Source organism: Brassica napus, chromosome C7, assembly GCF_020379485.1.
Source record: "Brassica napus cultivar Da-Ae chromosome C7, Da-Ae, whole genome shotgun sequence".
NCBI lineage: Eukaryota > Viridiplantae > Streptophyta > Magnoliopsida > Brassicales > Brassicaceae > Brassica > Brassica napus.
In genome coordinates this window covers 47,801,377-47,826,152 of record NC_063450.1, presented here as the reverse complement: position 1 = coordinate 47,826,152, position 24,776 = coordinate 47,801,377, and the positions used below count along the sequence as shown (strand labels likewise).

The window sequence follows — 24,776 nt, the reverse complement described above, 5'->3', positions numbered from 1 at the left end:
TAAGAACTCGGATGAATGTGCTAGCACTTGCCTGACAACAATTTTGGACGTATATATCAAATTGAAATATAAACTTAAGATATAAAATATCTTCTCGTGTTGGAGTTCCGTAAATAATGGTTAGCAAGTAATATATATTTGTTTAGAATACGGGAAATTAGCTGGATGATAAACTCACTAACCAAAATGTAACTTTGAGCCTTGACAACTCTAGCACTAAGAGAGAAAAAAAAAGATGATTTCTAACTAAACAACCTTTTGTCAAAATTCGTTTTTAATATCTGTTGTAGATAGTAAAATGAACCGCCAAACATTTTTATGGAGTAGGAATTTTTTTGCTCAAGATATATACAGCAATTAAACTCACAAGTGTTTTGGCGACAAGACATTGCTTAGCTCGGGTGAAATTGTGCCGCTCAAATCATTGTCTCTCAAATCCTGAAATCCAAGACTTAAGTTTTCCGGAACTCCCATACTCCTTTGGAATCTCTCCAGAGAAATGGCTCCTGAAGAGTATTCTATAAGAACAAGATGTGGTTTAGTCCATCAACCAACCAATAGTCGATAAATATTGGAGTTTGACCATCAAGGATATCCTTACAGAGATCTTAGTTCACTCAATTGCCTAAGCTCAGGAGCTAACATTCCTTCCAAAGAACATCCGCTAATTAAGATCCCTATAAATACATGTAGAGATAACAAAACATTTTCACAACATTAAAATACATTAATTATCTCACATTTGGTAGATTTGTGGAAGAGAGGATCTTACAGAATGTGCACTTCACCTTCAACACATGTTACCCTTGACCAGGAACAGAGATCACTACCAGAAACATTCCAATTTGAAAGAGTTCCATGAGGATCCGAGTTCATTCTTACCCGGAATTTCAACAATGCGAATCCTAAATTAAAGAACCAAAACCCTAAACAAATCTTGAAAAGAAGAAGAAGATGAATTATTAAAAAACTGACCATGGACTTGGGTATTGATAGAAAACGAGAGAGGAGCTTCAAGGCTAATGATCAAGAAGAGGACGCAAGAGTAGTAGTAGTAGTAGTAGTCATAGTAGAATCCACTATACAAGTCGTTGGTTCTTAATACCTGACAAGACACAAAGATTAAAGAAACAAAATTTAGATGAAAAATCATAAAAAGGGATACCTTCTCGAACAAGCAGTGTATAGGAAATCCTATTTCCTCTTTAATTGAAGAATATTGCAAATTACGTAAAGGAATCAACAAATGAGTGGAAGATTTAGATAAACTTACTGTGCAATTTTTACCAAAAAGAAAACTTACCGTGAAAAGGAATTTACTTATAATGAGTTTTGTTATGTTTCTTGAGAATGAAGAAACCAAAAACACAGGTAGGACAAGATAATGCTTTTGCAGACTATATTAGGGATATATATCACACAACAACGGAATTTTTAATGAACATTAAGTAATATATAAAGAGTTACTGGCAGCAATTCACTAATCACCGATTGGTTTTAAGTTATAAGCCCATAATTAAACCCAAATCTAACATGGTATCAGAGCCTAGATCCTAAATATTCAAACTCCTAATTAATATTAACCTTTCCGATCAGGTACAAATGTCCTAAAGTTCCGAGATTTCTGGCCAATAAGAGTCATCATCTCGATGAGGAGTATTAGGATATATTATCCCATCGGAAATTCTAAAGAACGTTAAGTAATATATAAAGGGTTACGGACAATCCACTAATCACCAATTGGTTTTAAGTTGGAAGCCCATAGTTAAATCCAAATCTAACAGAATAATCTCGGAGTTTTCTTTCTTCCACCGTTTTTGTCTCTACAGAACCAAATGGTGGTGTTGCATTCTCTCTCCTCAGTGTCGTGTCTACGTATTTAGGGGCCTAAGGCGAACTGAAAAAATTATATGTAAATATGATTAAATTTGATACTGAAATATTTGTCTTATGTATAATACTAGCACTGCTTTTCTCAGCTTGAAGGTGTGTAGGAGTTATGGATATATCGCTATGTTATAACAAATAAAAAATGACCTCTTTTATATTTAACGTGTCTTATAATTTATTGACCTGTTAAATATTTATTTATCTTTTAATATATAATTAGATCTCGATCCGCACAACCGCACGGATTTTTGTTTTTATTTATTTTTATATAAATATTTTGTTTTTCGATTCTAAATTGGTATATATATATATATATATATGTGTCTATCAATTTTAAAACATAATAAGTTTACGGTATATTTTTTTCATTGAATAGATTGTTTCAAACTTTCACATGTATATGTATCTTCTTCTATATATATATTTTCAGATTATTATTTCATTATTAAAATCGTAACTATATATATAAAGATTAGTAAAATATTATTTTATTGTCATGTTCAAAGATATTGTAACATTTCACAAATTTAGAAAGTTTTTAAAAAATTAAACTTTTCGCCTCATAGATTTATATTATCGAGTAAATAATTAAACATTTAGTTTTTGTTTCATTTTTAAAATAAACTATATAGTTTAAAATTTGTTTTCATTGGTTTAAAGTAGTAAAGATTAATCATTTTTAGATAATATGATTTTTGTTATTTAAAAAAAATCTTTATAATTTTAAAAGTTAACATAGATAAATATTTAATATTTAACATATGGAGGTATAGTATTACAACATTAAATTATATATATTTAATTTATACTATCTAAAAATCCAATGGATCATCTATTGTTTAAATCAATAGCCCAAAAAAATTTCTGGTTGACCCAAAATTTAAATGATAAAATTATAGATTAAATGTAACATGATTTTACAGTAATAGGTCTATTGGGTCTATTTAAAAAAAAAAATCACAGATGAATCAAGGTTGTGACTTCTGTTTTAATATATACGATGTTGACAGTGTAACCATTGGCAGTATACATTGTCCATTGTATTTCAGCAAACAAGAGTTTACTAAGTGAGGTGGATTTGGGTTTTCTCACCATACCGAGTTAAATCAGTTTGTTCAAGTTTACAAAATCAATATATTTCAGATTGTTATATCCAATAGAACGTGTTATTCTATTACAACTAAACATTACCTTTCACTAATAAATTATTTGTTATTAGCTAATAATTATTATAAATGTTAGGAGTCTAACCTTGATTTGGCAATCATATAAAGTGTTTGATTGTAGATGCCAAAAAAAAAAAAAAAGTGTTTGATTGTAATATATTGTTCATTGTTTACAATACTTCTATATAATACTTGTTATTAATCTTGAATGTGTGCAACTTAAAAAAATTCAAAATTTAAATAAGATAAATAAATTGTTATATGTTATTGGATATATTAGCCATTTAATAAAAAATCAAAAACTAATTAAAAATGCTTATAAAAATACAATCAGATTGTTATATGTTGTTAGATATGTTAGCAAGCTAACAAAAAATGTTCACAAATAATTCAAAGATACATTTAAAAATATGAACAAATTGTTATTGCTATTATAATGGTTAGACATCTAACAATAGTTCTTTATGTTATTAAATATGTTAGCAATCTAACAATGAATTTTAAACTTCATTTGGAATTTATATGTAGATAATATCTGGCTAAAACTTTTATTGTCTAGAATAAATCTGTAAGTGACTTTCAACTATTTGTTTATCGCGCTAAACAACTTTTTAGAAAATTAATCAAAATTTTAACACATAAATACAAATCGCTTGATGCATCTAAATTCCGTTGGAGCGAATATATTCCTTCCTTTGCAGCTCGAAGAGTGATTTAAAGCTCTTCCTCAGTTACTACTTTTGAGCTAATAATGTATGCCTTTAAAGACACACTCCGTGTTATAAAAATACACATTCCTTTCTTGATCATCTTCGTCTCTATGTGGTGATGGTATCTAACACAAAAAAACGATAATTCACACATTGCAATCTCTTGATGAGCTAGCTTAAAAGATTCAACATACCAGAAGAAAATGGTTGAGACCATGATCTCCGAGCAAATCACAACACCCACTCTCGAGATAACTAAACAGCTGAAGCATAAGCTACACCTATCGTTTTCAAGAACTTAATACAAAGAAACCACATTCTTTGTGCAGAGATCATAGGTGAGCCTTTTAAAAGTGTTTTAAAGAATGTTTGTAGCTAATGGAGATTGAAAGAGACAAGGATGCATTCTAACGAGACTATCCATTTCATCAAAAGCTTCAACAACATTTTGCGAAACGAAAAACATGTTCTTATTTTCAGACAAAATATGCAATTAACAATTAAGCAGGGCTATATTGATGGAATTTGTTCCTGAAAAGTAATTCTTTTCTGTATTGCTAAATGGTAAATATAATATTATCTAGACAATAATTTTGATACCCCAGCTACAACGGCAATATGGTCAAGTAATGCTGGAGATGGTTAACATTCTAATTGCCGTGTAATGTTGACAAACTATCCGAAAAACTGATTTAATGTTTGTAACAATTATCTGCTATTCAAGTCAAATTGTTATTAACACTAACACGAAGTAACAACAAAGAAAACAGTTCTTAGATCAATATAATTGAAAAAGCAATCAATAGACTAGAATTGGAATGAACCTCAGAGTAATGGCTAACCACAAAGCAACAAAGCTTCATTCCCTGAAACACAAGCAAACATAGCAAGAAACTCTTAAGGAATCTGCCAAAAATTACTAGATTTATACAATTAATAAGTCAATTTACGTCAAAGTTTTATAGTCTAAACATAGCAAAAGGGTAAATCTTTAACGAAACTTCTCCAGAAAAGGAATTCAGTCCATAAAGCTAAGCTCTTTTCCCATAATTGAGTTAAGAGACCAAACTGCAAAGAATCCAAAATCAGAAGAAACAAACTCACAGGTCTACCAGAGAACCAAATCATACATATACGTAAACAAAAAAAAAGAGACAAAGAAACCCAACAAACCTTCTAAGTCCCAAGGCTCATGCTTGTAGATATCAACCTCCCCAATTGCATCGAAGTGTACGGGTTTACCCAGAACGTTTATCTTCAAGTTATAGCTTACGACTTCCTAGTCAGTCGGATGAAAGCGAAACCGTGGAGAAAGCGAAGTCTGTCGCAGAAGGCGGCGAGGACTCAACAGCCATAGATTTTCAACCTATTAAAGAAAAATTGTACTTATTTCTAGGGTTTTTCTTCACTCAAAACTTCAGTAAATGAATATCGAAGAATGATGTTTTCGATTAGACTGAGAAGAAACCAAAGAGAGAAGCTCAAGAAAAGTACTTTCAGTTGCAAGAAATCTACTTTACTCTTTGGGATAATTGGCTTTATTATTATTATTCTTTTCAAATCTTTTTGCAGGATTTTTACACGTAAACATAAATTTCATTATTGTAATAAGGCAAATTATAGCTTACTCATAGGGATATAATGGTCCGATAAAATTCGATGAAAACAATGTCAATTCTAAATGTGCATATTGCTAAATAAGCTATAATGTGTATGTGTAGAGTGCAATTTCTCAAAAAATATGTAGGGAAATTACTTATATAAAATAAATACAAATATTTCTAAGTAAAACCTCTAAAACATAAGCTAATCAATTTTTTTTTGTAAAAACGGGGCCTAAGATTTGATGTTTATATAAGAGGCCTGAGGCCATTGCCTTTTTTTCAGATGGGTAAGCACGGCTCTGCCTCTCCTGCCTCTTCTTTTTCTTCCCCCTCTCTCTCCAGAAATTTCTTTTTTCTGAAGAACTTTTTGGAATATAAATTTCTAATTTCTTCAACCCCTAAGAGTATCATCAACGGTTCAATCTCTCCGACACGGATTCATAAGTATGTATATTACTATTTTAGTTTAATTTATCTATCTGATTTAAATTTAATAGTTAGAAAACAAAAACACCAGTAAAATATAGACGGCCATAGAAACCATTTCATCCCATTTCATCATCGATTCGCCATAAAGAAACGTACCTCAATTTTTAGTCTTTCTCTTTCTTACTTTTTAATATTGTAATTATTTTTCTGAGAAATTTTTCTTCGGAAACCATCACTAATTATGCTCTAATCCCTAGTAATTTTCTTATAGTTTTCACATTTTCATAATTATAGATGTTTAATTCTTCAAATTAAATCACAGATCCTTATACTGTGTAAATATTTAAAGTAATTATAATTAAGAAGAAGTTGGATTTCGACAGTACAAAAAAAGTAGGACCTGAGACATTATTGGAGGTTATTATGGTGAAATTATTAGCGAAATATAAAAACATGTTTCTTAATTTTTAACTAAAAAAACTAAGAACCGGTTCTTAATTTTTTTAGTTAAAAATTAAAAAACAGATTCTTATATTCCGTTAAGAACTTCACCCCAAGAACCTCCAAATAATCATGTTCTACTTTGCTAATAGACCTAGTAATGTAGGGCTTTTAATAAAATAATAAATATTTATCACCGTTCGATATTATTATGTTTGATGTAATGGTGTCTAATTAGAGCACTTCTAATGGTGAATTCTCACCGATTTTCCAAATATATATATATATATATTTTTTTTTTTTTTTTGAGGAGTCCACTGTCGAGATTGCTCTAAAAGCAACAACAATGGTAAATATCTTACTATGGAATTCTTCAATTATATATATGTATGTATATATAAGCATACTAAAATTCTTGAAAACCCAACAAATAGTATCCAAATTAGATATTATTGGTTGGGTTTCCAAATATTTGAATATACTCTTAATTAAATAATATAATATATATATATATATATATATAAATACTTTCTTCGTTTCAGTTTAACCATAGTTGTACAGTAAAATTTTCGTTTCAAAATAATTGTTGTTTTATAATCCCAATGCAAACTTTATATTTCAAAATTTTCGTTTCAATGATCTTTTATTTTAGAAATACACAAAATTAAAATATATTTTTTTAATTGTGTATTCAAATCTAAAATGACAATTAAAATAAAACGTTAGAACATCTATAAATTAATACTCGATAAATTAATAATTTTTATAAATTAATAAATTCCGCCGGTTCCAACTTGGGTCGGTTCAAAATTTGATACAAATCGATAAAATAGTAAGATAATAATTTTTAAAAAAATTATATGTAAATATATGGTCCCATTAAAATTATAAATTAATAATTTATATGTATACATATTTTATATAAGTAAGAACCTATTATTATATGGTTTGTTTTATATTCACAATGGAATTATCTTTATATTTTTTTAACACTTAATATATTTTGATGAGATTTTGTATTATTCTATCTAAAACCACATTTAAGTTCTATGCAATACAATATATATTATATTCACCAAATAATATAATAAAATTAATATAAATATCAAATTTCAAAAAAAATAACAATTAATGTCTATACTCTAAAATCAAATATTTTTCTCATCTTAGGATAAATATATCTTAAAATAAGAAATCTAAATAAGGAAATTTTTGTAAGTTAATATCTCTATAAATTAATAAAATTTCAAAGTCCCAACATTATTAATTTATAGAGGTTCTACTGTATATGATATTACAGAAATTGAACTCTAAATTTAACTTTAATATCGTCATTCTTTTTATTATTTTTAATCAACTGATAAAAAACGCTGTTAAATTGATCATAAACCGATTTTTTTTTTTTTGAAACTAACCGAAAATTTTATTGTAGATGATACATATTACATACTTCAATATTATGAACCAGCCTTGTTATGTTGTGTAACTGTCCCGGCCTAGCCGTATTAGTTATAACCGGTTTATCTATGTTTTATCAAACATCAAGAACATTTAGGTCTTCAATTACAAAACACGTGGTCAGAAAAACAAAGCCAACAATCATAAAACACACACACACACACACACACAAATATATAACAAAAAAAAAAAAATCAATCTCAGGTAAATTCGTGTTGCCTGCATCATGAAAAATAAGAGGCAGAAATTTAAGCTATTTATTAATTTAATTGTAAAGTAAAAACGAAGAAGTAATTTCTCTGTTTTTATGTAATTTTCTGGCGAGAGGGATGAACAGTCAGCTCCTGCATTGAATTTCACAAAACGAATATATATAAATTAGATGTTCACTAATACACATATCTATATAAATTTTATTTTTCTATGGAGAATGTTCAAATAGTATTCAATACCTGAGAATAACGAACGTGGTCGTTGTGAACATAAGATGTTTTAACCATCGTTTCCCATTTTGTAGATTCAAGAATTTCTTGACTCAGTTTCTTAGCACCAACTTGACCTAACACGACGCCGTAAGGTCTAGGGCTTACCGGCGGGAGGAGTGTTCGTCGGAGCCAAGGCCGAGTCGGAGTTTCTGGTAAGGGTGGCGTAGAAATCGCCGCCGTACATTCCGGCCATGTTTTCAAAAGGTTCCCTGACCTGTTGCTGCTTCTTCTTCTTCTTCTAATTACTTCCTCCGCAAGAAACCTCGTGTCGTGAATGGTCGTCCCTTGGATCCTCGACGGAGTTGAGATGGAGTTTCTAAACATTCGGACTTCTCCAGAATGTGAGTGATTAGGAAGACTCTCTCTTCTTGTTCTTGGTGTATACAGTTCTTGAGACTTGCTGATTCCTCTGTTTAACCTTTTGAAGCTCTCTGGTTTCTCCGGAGCCGAACAAGAGGTTCGGTACGGAGATATAAAACCGGAAAGACGCCTGGTTGACCAGTTTGGTAAACCGGTTTGTTCACAAGAATGATACAAACCCCGGTTTGATCCTGAAACCAAAGGAACCGGGTTTGAAATCTTGAATGAGTTTTTGGCACAAAGCCTTGGCAAGAACCCACAAGCCTTCTTGATAGTAACTTCAGGGTAGATTCGGTGATCAACATCATACTCATCATCATCATCATCAATGTTTAAATCATCATAAAGACTCTGAACAATAGCGAAATGCTCATGTTCTGCGACTACTTGACTTCTTTGGCGAATTGCAAGTGCTTCTCTGTTTTGTAGGTTTTGCTTTTGCTCTGAAGAGCGTTTTTGATGTGTGAAAGCCATTGCTTTAGCAGCTGGTAAGAATCTTGCCATCATTTGATCGAGACTTTCTCTAGACGACGCATCGTCAGCTTTCTCAACGTTCTTTTCGATCTCACTCACTCCACTTGTGCTGCAGTTAACGGAGAAGGTTCCATCAGAAGAACCTGTATACAAATCTTCTTCTTCTTCATCATCAGTTTCTAGTAAACCTGATTCTTGAATCAGTGTAGTCATGTTATCTTTTGGTTTTCCAGGGGTTTGTTCCCACATAAAAGGAACTGAAGCTGGTTCGGAGAGATGATCGAAGCTCTGGTCTGGTAATACAGAAACCGGCGTTTCTTGTTCTATTCTTAGGCATGATCGACGCTCTGGTCTGGTAATAACTGTTGTCTTGTTATCTGATTCACTTGAATGCTTTGTTTTACTTGAAATTCGCCTTATTGATGGTAATGGAGAATACAAATTCAGTTTCCTCCCCTCCATTCTTGATAAAGAAAAAAAAATTAAAGAATCAAAGTTATCAAAAAAAAGATGATCAAGGAGCAAAAAACAGGAAACGAACATGAAAAAGAGACCAGTCTATGTGTTTGAGACTCTGGTTGTTCTTATTAATAAGGAAAATCAATAGAGTTTATTGTGTCTATAGGGTCGCCGAATGCTTGGGGCCTAGCGCCGAGATTGAAGGCTTGAGTTTAGGGAAATAGGAGATGAATGTAGATAATTAATTGTCAATAAAGAGACTTTTCTCTTTGATTTTTCTTTTCTAAAATCACTTTCTCAATATTTCTAGCTGAGGGAATTTAATGTAAGATCTTTAATATTTTCATTTCATATAGTTGAGCTTGATAACAAATCCCTCACACGAAAGATTTGATTGAAAACTAATGATGAGATTAACAACTAACTACTTTTGTTTTGCTGTTGGAAACTTAACCTGCTATGCATAGAAAATGACATCGTTAGACATTAGAATACAAGAAGATCAGAGACAAACAAATTTGCATTAGTGATTAGTGTAAATGATTCTTCAGGCAAAACGTGAGTAGTGGTTGTGTTTCAAGTTTCGACTATTTTTCCAAAAGCAATAAAACAAATGAAATAAATAAAGTACAAAATGAGAAAAGGAGTCTGACGTGAGCCAAATAAACACTAAGTGAAGTGGACCGACTTTATTGGTAATATAACGCATGTTCTTCTGTCCTTTTCCGAGCCACGCAACGTTTGATCATGTGCACTAATCTTCTTTCTTTTTTCTCCGAATACACTAAGTAATTGAGACGACCATTTGTTCAAAGTCTTTCGAAGAAAAGTCTCGACACTGCCTCGATGTATCATTAGAGAAATTAGCATTTTAATATTTTTATAGACAACAAAATTAAAATTGACTTATTATCAATTGTTAACTGGTTTAAGGGGTGAACACTCTTCAAGTATTAGAGCTCGAAAGCAAGATTTCTAATACTTCAAGCTTTAGTTTACTTTATCAAGTGATGCACTACTACTACTAATCCAATAAGTGTTAAAAATTAAAAAAAAAAACAAGAAAATGGTATAATAAAAACATTACTTCATTCACAATACCAAATCCGTGTAACTACGTAAATATGAAGTCATGTTTTGAATCTCATTTGAATGCCTGCAAAAAAAAAAAATCCATCCGTAAATTACATTTCTACTTGAAAATTACTTTAGACATTTCCATTGGTCTAGCGTATCCTATGTTAATAAAAAAAATATTATTTCATACTTTATAAACGTCACAAATTTGGTTAAAAATGTAATCATAGTAAGTAATGTTTCCATAATTCTTCTACAAAAATAAGTCTATACTGCTAAAACTTGTTCAATCTTACACTTGTTTTATAAAATTTAAAATAAGATCACAATACTAAAAGCAACATATTCTGTATCCAGAGAACGCCACGTCATCAAAAATATTCGCCTAATCAATTTTTCTTTTTTGGGTTTAAAGTTTACGTTTGGGCTTTATGACCAATCAGATCATTTTTTTTGTGCTTAAAGTTTACGATTGTGTTTACGTATGGGCTTTATACTATTAAAACATAAACAATACATTGATCTAACATTGTTCTCTTATTTAAGCCAATTCCTATAAATCCTTTTATTTTGTTTCGGGTGTATTTAAAAAAAAAAAATCTAGCCTCCATCACAAGCGGACGCAGGGAAAAAAAAAATCGTCTAGCACCACCGCCTCTTTTCTACGTCGTATCTTATCTTCCTCTCCTCTCCATCAAGCAGGAGTCGTAGCCCAATCCGTTGGAGATCCGCTCAAAAAAATTTCAAATTTCAAATTAACAATCAAACTATGTCTTTATAATATATAATATAAAATCTGGTGCGTGGCATCGAGAAAAAATCATAATCAGATAAATAAATATTTAGATTAAACACAAATAAGTTTCTGAGAACTTTAAATTAATTTTCAATCACTTAAATTCAACAAAAATATTTTTTTTATAAATTAACCATTATCAAAATATCCCAATATAAATATATTTGTATGAAGGGTTTAATTATTCAAAACTCAACTCTAAATCCTAAACGATCAATTCTAAATCTTTTTTAAAAAATATGAATGCTAAGCCCTAAACCATCAATCCAAAACCCTTTTTTTTTTTGAAATATAAACCCTAAACCCTAAAATATCAACTCTAAACCCTATACCCCGAAACATCAACTCTAAACCCTAAACTTCAACTCTAAACCCTAAACCATCAATACTAAACCCTAAACTATCAATACTATACCCTAAAAAGTATACTCTAAACCCTAAACCCTAAAAAATTTAACCCTAAACCTTAAAACCCTAGAGTTGATGTTTTAGGGTTTACATTTGAAGGTTTAAGGTTTTAGGTTTTAGGGTTTATGTTTAGGGTTTAGAGTTGATGTTTTAGGGTTTAAATTTGAAGGTTTAGGGGTTTAGGGGTTTAGGGTTTAGGGTTCGAATTTCAGAAAAATATAGGGTTTTGGGTTTACATTTAGGGTTTAGAGTTGATGTTTTAGGGTTTAGATTTGAAGGTTTAGAGTTTAGGGTTTAGGGTTTAGAGTTGATGTTTCATGGTTTAGGGTTTAGAGTTGATGTTTTAAGTTTTAGATTTAGGGTTTAGGGTTTATGTTTAGGGTTTAGAGTTGATATTTTCGGGTTTAGGTTTGAAGGTTTAGGGTTTAGGGTTTAGGGTTTAGGGTTTAAGGTTTAGAGTTTTATTGTTGATGTTTCGGGGTTTAGGGTTTAGAGTTGATGTTTTATGGTTTGGGGTTTAGAGTTTATGATTTAGGGTTTAGAGTTAATGTTTTAAGTTTAAATTAGTTAACCTTATGTTTTTTTTTTGTCAAAGTTAATCAATTTGTTATAAATGTCTTTTACCTTTCATTAAAAATGAGGGTAAAATTGGTTAACGTAAACATGAAAAGTGGTACTTTAAAAATTGTATTTTAGAGTGAGCGGTTGATTGGTTGTTATGTAGTTTTTGTTTTTGTTTTTACTTTAGAAAATAAGCTGTGAATTGTTTTGCTTCGGTTTAACTGTTTGTTATATATTTATTTTGAAAGCACTAAATAAAATCTTTAGAAAAGTTGATTTTGAAAACTAATATATTATGTTTTTTTTTTAACTCTATATTGTATCTTTAATTTTAAAATCTAAAATATGATTGTTTTTTTTTAAAAAAAAAATTTGTTAGAAAAAGTAGATGTCTAAAACATTTACCACTATTACCAATCAACCGCTGAGTTTATTCATTTCAAATTCGTTGGACAACATAATAAATTAATTTGCGTATTATTACTTATATTTTTGGTAGTCAATTTTGAAATAATATATATATATATATATATGTTTTTATAAGAAAATAAACAAGCTAAAATTAATTAATAATTATAAGAAGAAATTTACCCGGGCGTAGCCCGGGCAAAGACCCTAGTTTTTGTTAATAAAGAAAAAAGAACTTTTTTGTAGTCAATCTCATTTATAAATATCAACTAATATGTGAAAACTCATATATATTCCATAATTATATACGCAGTTAAAGAAATCAAACATAGCATAAAGTTACAAAACAAACCTTCAATTAATTTTTTATTTATTTATGATGAAGCAAGTCTTCAGTCGTCATAATTGATTGTTTGATTGTTTGATTGTTAGCTATTAACGAAGTGGCCAGGGACTAGAGAAAATACATTACAGAAAAGAAAATTCGATTTAATATTTTTGAATTTCTTTTCCTTTGTTTCTTTTTTTTTTGAAAACAAAAGAAAAGAGAAATGAAATTAGCATAGTTGACCAAAAATCCCTAAAATTGCGTGAATGAAAAGGTCAAGAGAATTTTGACCAAAAAAAAAAGACAAGAGAATAAGAGCGTGATTAATGGGTTACTGGGACAGCGTTTTTAGCGAAATATAAGAAACTGTCTCTTAACTTTTAGATAAAAAAACTAAGAACCGACTCTTAACTTTTAAATATTTAGGAGCCGGTTCTTAGTTTTTTTCGTTAAAAGTTAAGAAACAGTTTCTTATATTCCGTTAAGAACACCACCCTAGGAATCCCCATTAATCATGTTCTAAGTATCTTTCACGTGGCAACAACTACTCTGCTCACACTGCCGCCACACGAGAAAAAACTAACAATTTCGTTTTTTCGAATTGTAACAAAATTTTCGTTTGGTTCGAATACCCGTTCAGGTTCGGATTGGCTATTTCGGATTATCAAATATTTTGGTATAGAGGTCTGGAACTCGTTCAGGTATTTTTACATTTCCGGTCGGGTTCGGATATTTTAGATTTTGAAGAAAAAAATAAATTCTTCATTGTTTAATTTTTTTGTATTTAACATATATACTTTTAACTTAACTAGTTTCTAATTTTTAATAGATTAATCTATTTATAGGTATGAAAATATAATTTAAAAATAGAAAGAAACTAACTTAATTGTTATTTTAAAATTTTGGATGCAACTTTTGTTAATGTAGAAAACAAGAGCTTGGCATGTATTTTAAGTGAATGGCAAATAATTATGTCCATAATCTATACTATTATTTATGAAGTGATTTAGCTTATTTGTCATGATTTCTATGATTTTAGGTAATTTTGCTTATTTGTCATGTTTTAATTAGGTTTAAGCTGAGTCATTAATTTATTAATAGTTTTTAGTTGAGTCCATAATTTATTAATTTAAATAATATAACTATAAAATATATAATTATATATATAATTATTTTGATTTTGCTTATTTGTCATGTTTTCCATGATTTTAGTCAATTTTGCTTATTTGTCATGTTTTTATTAGGTTTTAGTTTAACATTGATTTATTAATAATTTTTAGCTGAATCACTAATTTATTAATTTAAAAAATATCCGTAATGAATTTTCTAAATAATTATAAAAGAATTTTGATTTAATAATATTTAAATCTATATGTTATATTAAAATTCTTATTTTCTTATTTGTCATATTTTATTAGGTTTTAAGCTTTTTTATAAGTCATTCATTTATTATTAGTTTTTAACTGAGTATTTATTAATTTTCACAAAACCCGTAATGAATTTTATATATAATAAAACACACTATTTTAATAATATTAGATTTATATGTTATATTAAATAATTTATTATAAACTAATATAATAAAATTGTGAAAATATATTTAAAAATTAAAAGAATTTTTATATATATTATGTTATATTAAATAATTTATTATAAACTAATATAATAAAATTGTGAAAATATATTTAAAAATTAAAAGAATTTTTATATATATTGTGTTGTTATCTGAAAAAAATATTTTTTATTATAAAGTTAAAAAATTAAGATATAAAACAGTTTATAAATAAATATTAGTCAAACAAAAATATCTATATAAAGATATTTTCTAATATATGAGTGTTTTAAAATTTTTAACACAATAATAAGTACATAGTTTGATGAACGTTTTTTGACATATATAAATAATTTGATGTTTGATTTAACTATTTAAAATCATAAATAATAACTTAACTTGTTACTTAGTTTAATTTTTTTTTTTTTGATTTAACTTTAAACAAGTTTAAGTTTAATCTGTGAAACATTATAGATTCAGTTGGTGACCACTAGAAGAATGGAAAAAATGAACAAAATAAAAAATAAAATTTTATTTGAGGAACTGAAAAAATAAAAAAAATATGATTTTTTGTTCGATTTGTTCCTTATCAAAATTACATAGGAAATTTTTTTCTTATTAATTCATTCCTCCGTGAGAAATTTAGAAGAAAAAAGTGGGATCTACCTTTCAATAATTTGACTAAAATTTCAACATAACTAGTATAAATTTTGAGGAACAAAGAATTCACCATAATTTTTTTCCTTCAACATGTTCACCAATTAGAGTTTTGTAATGCCAATTTTTAGATTAATAAGACATAAAATAATAAGTATTATTATACCCGCATGTGCGGACAAAACACCTAGTATATGTATATTATCTGATTTTGAGCTATTTGTAGCATTAATATAAATATTCTGAATAAAATTTGAAAAGTAAACTAGAAATATATGGTTAAGTATTTATATATATCTTCGGATATCCATTCGGATTCGGATATTACCTGTTCGGGTTTGGATATCTAATACTCCCTCCGTTTCATATAAAGTGTCGTTTTAGAAAAAAATTTTCGTTACAAAATAAGTGTCGTTTTCTATTTTTAATGCAAAATTTATTTTTCTATTGGTTGAAATATGGTTAGGTATATATGTAATAGTGTTTTTTTATAGGAAATGTACAAAATTAATTGTTTTCTTAATTCGTGTGCCGAAACCTAAAACGACACTTATAATGAAACAGAGAGAGTATATTCTAATTCAATACCTGTTCAGATATTTTGCTATTTTCGTTCATATTTTGGTTCGGATTTGGATATACCCCTAGCTACTGCATATATAACTAATTAACGTCATTACTGAGTATTCCCCAATTATTAAATGGTTTTTTTCTTTGCTACTCCTAAATTCCGGTACAAATATCTTTTGACAATTAAGGGTCTGACTGAATAGGCATTATAGAGTAAAACTGTGGGATAAAAAATTGTAATTACTCTTACTTCCTCTATTTTTTATCAGTCAGGTGAAAAAAAAGAAAAGAATTTTACTCCGGTTCTCGCTGGAAATAATAATTACTATTTTATCTCTTCCTAAATTGTGGTAATATTTTCTCTCTTCTTTTAGCAAGAGAAAACTGGAATAATGCATAAATATATAATTATATTAAATTGAGTACTTTTGTTTACTTCATATACCACTAACTTTGTATTTCCTTTTCCTCTCAATTACTTTGTATTTCTCTAATTTTATTACTCCAACATTTTACCAATCACACCCTAAATATCCTACCAAACCGATTAAAATCTACAAATTACATATATCACTGTTATATTTATATCGGTATACGGAGGCAAATAATCATAAGTTTTATATATCTAAAAATATTATGAAACTATAGTCTGGTCTAGTTTTGGAAGTTTGCTGAAGCGATGTTTTGAGAGCCAAAAGCTTTTGGGTTGTCCGATTTCTCCGCTTCTCTAGATTAGTGTTTGGGTTGTCCGTTCGTTGATTTCTTCCCGACGTTTCTCCTGTACACCAGAGTTGAGTTGTGTACTGTTTCAGATCTTTTTTATTGGGCAATTAATAAATTTTAATTTTTTTTTAAACATTTCCTAGTCACTAAATTTTTCTCTCATTCGATGTTTTTTTTTTTTGCGGAGGAGACAAAAAAAAGAGAGGCCAAATTATTTATGCCTACACAAAATCATACCGTGGGTTTATTTATTTCCTACCCATGTTCGAAACTACGCTAGACGTAACGCGTGCGGTCGGATAGGACCTAGCGCCTAACCAATTAATCGGAGATTACACGCGGATTAACCGGCGATTTGTTTTGGTTATATATGATATAGTTATACCAAAATTTAGTAAAGACAGTGTGGTGTAGTGGTCAGTTTTGTTCTCATTTAACTTGGCAGCCCAGGTTTGAATGTCAGGGTAGAGCCCTTTTTATATATTTTTACGTTTTTCTTTAAATGAAGGGTAGAATTGTTATTTCGGTTTCGTCTTCTTCCCTATTTTTTTTTCCTGCAACTTTATAACGCAAGTTATTTTTTTTTTGGGTGCAAATGTTAAAATTCATACCATTTTTTGAGTTTTTACAATGTTGCAAAGTAACTTATTACAAGGAGCAGAAATAAAAGAGAGAAATAAAGATCATACAACGAAGTTAACTAAAAGGATCAACAAACCAAAAGTACAACTCGAGCAACGAATGTGCCTGAGAGGGGTCCCGGGGAAAAGAGAGTAGCATGTCACGCAGAGAACGATCAACCAACTTGAAAAAGGCCGGAGGAGGAAGAGACACATTTCTAAAGATATGAGCATTACGCTCCCGCCACAAACCGTAGATTATCACCTGCAAAATCAGCTTGAAAATCACTTTAACCTGAGAGGAATAAGGATCTTGAAACTGTGAGGACATAAGACTGATGCTTGGAGATGAGCAGGAGGTAATGAGATAAAACGCCCACAGAACTTGTTCCATATCTGAACCGCGAACGGACAGTCAAAGAACAGATGGTTGTGGGATTCAAGACCATCAGCACAAAGAACACAAGAATTCAGCACTTGTAAACCCCAAGACAATAATCGATCTCTTGTTGGTAATCTAGCCAACATAGACAGCCATGTAATAAAGGAACAACGAGGAATTTCCTCCTTGAACCACACCACTTCAAACCAAGAAACAGTTGGAGAAGTAACTCGCAACCTGTCCCAAGTAACACGAGTTGAAAACTCAGAAGTAAAACCACCGGATGGACCCCTCCAGCGGTAGGTATCAGAACCATTTGAAGGAGAAGAGACACTAGTGGTTGACAAGACAACCTATAACGTGACCGCTTCTTCTGAACGGGCTGATGGAATGAACCAGTTACCATTTACCACTGCCTCAGATACAGAAGCAGAGATAGGAATCTGGAGTTGACGGGTACCTGATGAGCCAAACATAATGCTTAAAGGACCCAATTCTGTCCAGTAATCATACCAGAAGGATGCATATTGACCATCACCCACAGTACATCTAAGAAACTGGGGTATGAGATTCTTGAGCTGCAACATACCACGTATTGTAGGAGAAAAACGTTGAGAGTCTCGCACAAGCCAATAATTTTGATCACGAAACCGGTTATGGGACAGCCACGCAACCCATAAAGATCCGGAGTTAGAGAAGAAGTTCCATAGTCTCTTCAGTCTAAACACCAAGTCATAATCTTCAAGCCGCCTGAGGCCAAGACCACCCTCCGTTTTCGGCCTACATAGATCAGCCCAAGAAACTCGGGCTCCAACAGAGGAAGAAACCCTATTCTTCCAAAGGAACGATGCACACATGGAATCCACCTTTGCATAGAACCGCTTAGGGAGGACGAATACCGAACTCCAAAAGTTCACCATACCATAGATGACAGAGTATATGAGCTTCACTTTCCCCGCAAAGGAGAAACATTTAACAGTCCATGAATGAAGCTTAGAAGTGATTCTCTCTAGAAAAGGTTGGAGAGTAGCCATGTTAATCTTTTTTGGGTCTAACGGAAGCCCCAAATACCTCGTTGGAAAGGTCTCTCTCCGAAAACCCGATAAATCAGCCATGACCGATGCTTGAATATCAGGATATCCTCCAAAAAAGATCTCAGACTTAGCATTATTCATATACAAACCAGACCAAGATTTGAAGGTAGCCATAACTGATTTAATACCATTGATAGAAGTCCGAGAGCCATCAGAAAAAACCAATAAATCATCCGCAAAAAGCAAGTGAGTAAGACGGGGAGTGGAACATAATGGATGCAGCCGAAAGGAGTTATGTAGCTCAGCTCTGTCCAATAACCTAGAAAGGACTTCCATAACCATTATAAACAGGTAAGGAGAGATAGAGTCACCTTGCCTTAACCCTTTCTTTCCTTGGAAAAACCCAGCCAGCTCTCCATTTATAGCGACTGAAAACCTCGGGGAGGAGATACATTCTCTAACCCAAGTAGTAAACATCTGCGGAAAACCTTGAGCTTGGAGAAGCTTAATGATGAAGTCCCAACAAACGGTATCAAAAGCCTTTCGAATATCCACTTTCAGCATGCCACTCTTTAAACAAGCATTTTTGTTATAGTCTCTGATCAATTCCAAGGCTAGCAGAACGTTTTCACCTAAGCTCCAACCCTTCAAGAAAGCTGCTTGGTTTGGGCTAACACATTTCTTAAGGATCGGTTTCAGCCTATTAGCAATTATCTTAGAGATAACCTTGTAAACCACATTGCAGCAACTGATAGGCCTATAGTCACCAAGGGAGCACACTTCTGGTTTTTTAGGAATCAAAGCGATGGATGTTGTGTTCAAGTCTTAGAGCAATTTCCCATTCCTGAAGAATTCACCCACTGCAGCAACTACATCACTCCCCACAGTGTCCCAAGACGCTCTAATGAACTCCACAGAATAACCATCAGGTCCTGGGCTCTTGTTTAGCGGCATAGAGAAAATGGTTCTCTTGATTTTGCACTCGAGAACATTTCTGCAGAGATAAGCGTTTTCCTTCCAAATCAGAACACCGGAAGGGAAGAAGATCCTGAATATCCGAGAGAAAGGCCAAAGACTGGCATATCGGTGGTTCCTAATATATTCTGAAAGTAAGCAGCTGAATGCTCCTTTAGACCTTCCGTAGTCGCAATAAACCTGTCGTCCTGATCCCTCAAGAAATGAATATGATTCCTAGTGGCATGCTGAGAAACGGTATGATGGTAAAATGTTGTATTACGGTCACGAACGTCCGCCCATCTCACTCTCGATCGTTGTCTATAAAATCTATGTTCCGCATTAAGAAGGATATTGAGCTGAGCCCGCTGAACATGCTCCTCCCTTGCAGTTTCCTGATCTGAAGCAGTGAGGAGAGAACGTTGGAGATTGTCTACCACTGCAGACTGCTCCTTCACCTGACGAGAGATACCATTATAATGACGCTTATTTAAACATCACAAGACCCCCTTAAGCAATTTTAAAGAACGGACCAGCTTGAACTGATTAGTCCCCACAATGTGATCAAACTGCCAACCTTCATTAACTAACTCCGAGTACTCAGGATGGTCAGTGACATGGTGGAAAAATTTAAACGGTTTACACACTCGACGAGTATGAGACGGGAGCCGAAATAAACAAGGGGCGTGATCAGATTGATCTGGATCCAAGAAATCAGCGTAAGAATCTGGAAAAGAAGAAGCCCACAGGTGGTTAATAAACGCATGATCAATCTTAGTAGATATGGGGTTATTGTCCTGATTGTTTCGCCATGTGAAAGGGAGACCCTTGGCTTGTGCCTCAAACAATTCTGCCTCCTGAAGAGATAGATTTGTATCCTCAATACCCGAAATATCCACTCTAGCCGAGAGATGGTTGGAATGATGCTCTGATCTCAGGATCTGATTGAAGTCCCCGAGCACTGCCCAAGGACAACGAGAAACCGGCGTTGTGGCGTGCAAATCGACTAACTCCGTCCAAAGAGAAACCCGATCCTCCAGTAAATTAAAACCGTAGACAAAAGATACAGTAATATTCAGATTTTCTGCTGGAACATGAATACCACAAGTAACTGATTGAGCTGAAGCCTGATAAATAAAAACAGTAATCCGAGGATCCCAAACAATGACAATTCTGCCTAATTCGTGCTCTGCAAAATTTCCAAAAAACTTCTACCCCCGGGGAATAGCATGTACTATACGATCTTTATTAATCTCCAAAATGTGAGTTTCCAAAAAAGCTCTGAACAAGGGTTTATGGATATTAATCCAGCCCTTAGTCATAGTGTGGCGTCTATCGTTGTTAAGCCTTCTTACATTCCACGCAAAAAACATTATTAATGTTGGATTTAGTGTTTAGTGACCCTGCGGCCACTCCTCCTACCACGAACCAGGGTGAAGGGTTTTTCAATCTGCTCTGCCTCATCAAAGTCAGGATTAGGAGGTCGGTTAGTGTCTGAATCCGAATCCAAATCCGAAGCAACACTAGGATCTTGGGCTTTAGGACTATGAACATCAGCAGGAACAATCTCTGAACCTAGAGCGCCAACGACAAGATCACCAACCAAACTTACTCCTGAAACAGCGTTACGAAGCTCCTCCTCAGGGCCATGGGCCACCTCAGATAGAACAATACCATCAGACCCAAGAAAATCCTGTAGACCAATAGAACAAACAGAAGCAATAAGCACATCACTGGCCACAGAAACAGACCTCTCCGAGGATGAGGCCATAACAACCGAACCCTTCAAATCTACTGACTGGACCTTCTTCACATTATTGGCTTCCTCCGTATTGGAAGAAGGTTCTTCTACAATCTCACCTGGTTCTAAATCATCATTCGCTTGTGGACTTTGACTAGGTGGAATATCGACAACAAGCGCAATACCTGCAGACAAAATACCATCTGGAGATGAATCAGAATCCAACGTAAGCACAACTTTTGCAGTGAGGTCAGCCGGTTGATCATCATTCAGAGGTATTTCAGAGCTTGGAAGGTCTTGTCTTGAATTTGATCGCTTACGGGATGATTCAGCATCAGTTTTCCGGCCAGAAGAAGACTTTGGTGAGCCCGTAGCCACACCCACACGACAATCATCCTTATTGTGACCATACTTCCCACAAATCATACACTTAATTGGAAGCCAAGGGTAGGATACATCTATAAGAACCTCCCGTCCATTTGCAAAACCAGAGACAATAGTATCTGGCAACCTTTTGGTAAGATCCACTTTCACAAAGACCTTCGCCACCTGAAAGTTTTGCTTTCGCTGTGTTTCTGGTGCCAAAGCAACCGGTTTCCCTACAGCAGTAGCTAACCTGCTCAAACTCTCATCATTAAAGAGAAGATAAGGAACATTTCGCATCTCAACTTGAACCACAACAGTAGAAAGAGGAGCTTCTTCGGGCGTAAAGTCAGGGGACCATGGAGAGACAAACATAGGAACACCCGCTATATTCCAACAGGAGCGAGCTAGAAAAGCTTCACGAGTTCTCACATTGATAACCTTTAGCAGGAAAGATCCTTGACCAAGGTTATGCACAAAAATACGAGGACCCGATTTAGCCCAAATCGCATTAAGAATTCCAATGATCCTGCCCATTGGAGGAACATCGTTGTGAAACTTTGCATAAATGAAATCCTTGAACTCTTCTTTAGCTGCCTGAATGTTCTCATCAGGGATGAGGACGAACGGCGCACCAGAGGTATGCTCAGTCGGACTTCCCATCTCCTTAAGCTCCCTTGAAGACTTGAATAATGAAGCATAATTTCTGGTTGGAGTAACACCTGCAGCAGGGGCACCTGGAGAAGATACATGAGCAGTATATGCTGGCGAAGCATTTACAAGCGGGGGCGAATCTATGATGGCCTGGAGATGAGATTGAACACCCACTACAGCAGCAGTAACAGGAGAGACAGAGGAAACGGAAGCTACAAGCACCGAGAACAGAGGGAATTACCTTCGGGGAAACAGATCCGGAGGCAATGGTATCTGAAACAACACTAGCAGGACCAGTGAGAGAGATTACAGGCTTAATCGACGCAAACGATGCGATTGGTGAATTGGAAGGAACACTTAAACAACCCACCGGACCTACAGATCCAGAAGCTACACCATCAGAAGCAGCTCCAACAGAAGCTGAAAAAGATTCACTTTTCTTTCTTTTGGCTAAGGTCGAGTAACTTGATGGCCCGACGAATCTAGAGACTTTGGATGAAACGGCGAACGGCGGACGAAATTTCTTCTTCTTGGCAGACATTGGGACATGAGAGTGTGGAAAACGGAAAGGAATGGGAGCGATTGACGGCCGACGGCGAGGCTGGAGGCCCACCGACAGAGAAACAAGGGTTGAAACCTTATCGCTTCAATGGTCGCATAGCAGGAGAGAGAAACCCTATTACCGACTTATCTTTTCACAACTCCAGAGTCTCGAGTTCCCTTTATAACGCAAGTTACGCGGCGATTGTATGGATTTGACGATTTCTAAAGCCGTTTTCTTCGTTTTTCTTATTTTTTTTTGCCTAAACTTCATAGATCTTGAGTAGATAATTCGATTTTCAAGTTGAAATGAGTGAAATTTTTAGGGTTTTTTTTCAAATCCGATTTTTTGAACGCATAGCTTCAATTCGCCACGGTTACTCACCGTTTAGCGATTTCTCGGCTGCTAAATCAGCTATGCGGCCGAGTTTTAGAAGAGAGTTTCCTACTAAAACAAAGGGCCAGTGAGGCGCATCTAAAGCCAATTTATTGTAGTTTTATTTCAAATCATTAGGCTTCTTTTTGTTTGTCATCAATCATTAGGCATTTTGAGTGACCTATTTTACTATTTTCCAAAACAAGTTATAAAATATAAGTTTCAGTAACATAATATCCCCACTCTTAATTTAGAATCAACTATTAAATATCACATAACTTTTTAAAAAGGTTTAAAAAAAAATGTTTTTTTTCTTTTTTAAACATACGCGAATATAAATTTAAAAAGAAAAGGAAAATAATGAAAAAAAATAAAGAAAGACACTACAATGTTAAAATCTTATTAGAAAGGTTGATAATCTAAAAAGAGAGTAACCAATTTCGTAAAGAATAAAATTAAAACACCAAAACCGACAAATCTGCCAAAATCTTCCCGCCAAAACGGACACCACGTCGACTACAACCACTTGCGGCCAGAGAACTAAAGAACTCTATCTTTGCATGCCGCTTCCAAACAGGAGAAGTTCTAATCTACAAACAAAACGAACCACCACCAACCTAAGTATGACTTCAAAACAACCATATCAGAAGTAGAAGAAGAAAAGATAAATATGGGTAGAGCGAGCTCATACGGGGACTAAAATCTATTATAGACCAAAAGGCCAACAAAAAATCTACCACATCCTAAAAATCCTGTATGGGGACTAGTATAAGGTAAGTTACCTTTTTAGCCTTATTGAAATGAATAAAAAAAAAATTAAACAAAATTAAAACAATTAAAAAAATTGATGTATACGATTCTTTTCTTCTTCTCCGACGTCTTCAACTTCCATGGTGATGGTGACAGCAACGGCAAGCTTGAGTCGTAACGATGGTATGTGCTTCAGTTTCTGCCGGCGTCGTGCTTTGCAACTCATAGACAAACTCCTCCTCCGTCACAGATGCAGTCCACGTGAGATCCCAACCCACCGCTGCCGGTTCTCCTCTTGAAGTCGTTTATGTCATCGCTGTGACCTCAGGCCCTCGCCACCTACTCCGCTAATCTTCGATTCAATCTATCGTTCGATCATGTGTCAGGATTAACAGATTCAACCTACTCCGCTAATCTTCGACTCAATCTATCATTCGATTCAATTGTATGTCAGAGCGATCCTGTAACCAACTCTTCATTATTTATGTCTTTGGTCCTTAGCTTTCTCGCTTCTTTTCATTTGACCCCAAACTTTCTGATTAATAGATTTTGTTGTGATTCCGTCCCAAACTTTTTAATTGTGACCCGTTAAATATAAATCAACATATAAATCAAGTTTAATATGATGTTATAATAAGCTATATCATGAAATTTCGCTAGGAGTGGATTATAGATGATGATACAACTAGTACATTCTTAATTATTTCAATTTTACAGTTAAAGTACAATTAAGTACAATTACGTGTAATCTGGTACAACTCAAAAACAAGTATAACTATGCGTAACTTAACATATAATACTTGTAC

The 24,776-nt window shown here is 33.0% G+C and overlaps 2 protein-coding genes and 1 long non-coding RNA gene across 4 annotated transcripts; all 3 read right to left on the bottom strand.

Moving 5' to 3' along the window:
• Positions 1-3,588: 3,588 nt before the first annotated feature.
• LOC106407670 lies at positions 3,589-5,313 on the bottom strand. 2 transcript variants are annotated; one of them, XR_002659770.2, is made up of 3 exons: positions 4,940-5,307; positions 3,961-4,834; positions 3,589-3,891 (listed from the first exon to the last, which is right to left on the bottom strand). It is a non-coding gene; the product is annotated as an uncharacterized LOC106407670 (long non-coding RNA). The 2 variants fall into 2 exon arrangements; XR_007326271.1 differs by having other exon boundaries at positions 3,589-4,834; positions 4,940-5,313.
• A 2,305-nt stretch (positions 5,314-7,618) lies between these two features.
• LOC106406905 lies at positions 7,619-9,560 on the bottom strand. The gene is made up of 2 exons (XM_013847650.3): positions 8,151-9,560; positions 7,619-8,042 (listed from the first exon to the last, which is right to left on the bottom strand). The coding sequence occupies exons 1-2, from the start codon at positions 9,558-9,560 to the stop codon at positions 8,004-8,006; spliced, it is 1,449 nt and encodes a 482-aa protein (XP_013703104.2). The 3' UTR covers positions 7,619-8,003.
• A 7,901-nt stretch (positions 9,561-17,461) lies between these two features.
• Positions 17,462-22,845, bottom strand: LOC125590656. Its single transcript, XM_048764316.1, has 7 exons — positions 22,546-22,845; positions 20,976-22,454; positions 20,080-20,673; positions 19,748-20,004; positions 19,450-19,640; positions 17,919-19,374; positions 17,462-17,795 (listed from the first exon to the last, which is right to left on the bottom strand). The coding sequence occupies exons 1-7, from the start codon at positions 22,843-22,845 to the stop codon at positions 17,462-17,464; spliced, it is 4,611 nt and encodes a 1,536-aa protein (XP_048620273.1).
• Between the last annotated feature and the right edge of the window lie 1,931 nt (positions 22,846-24,776).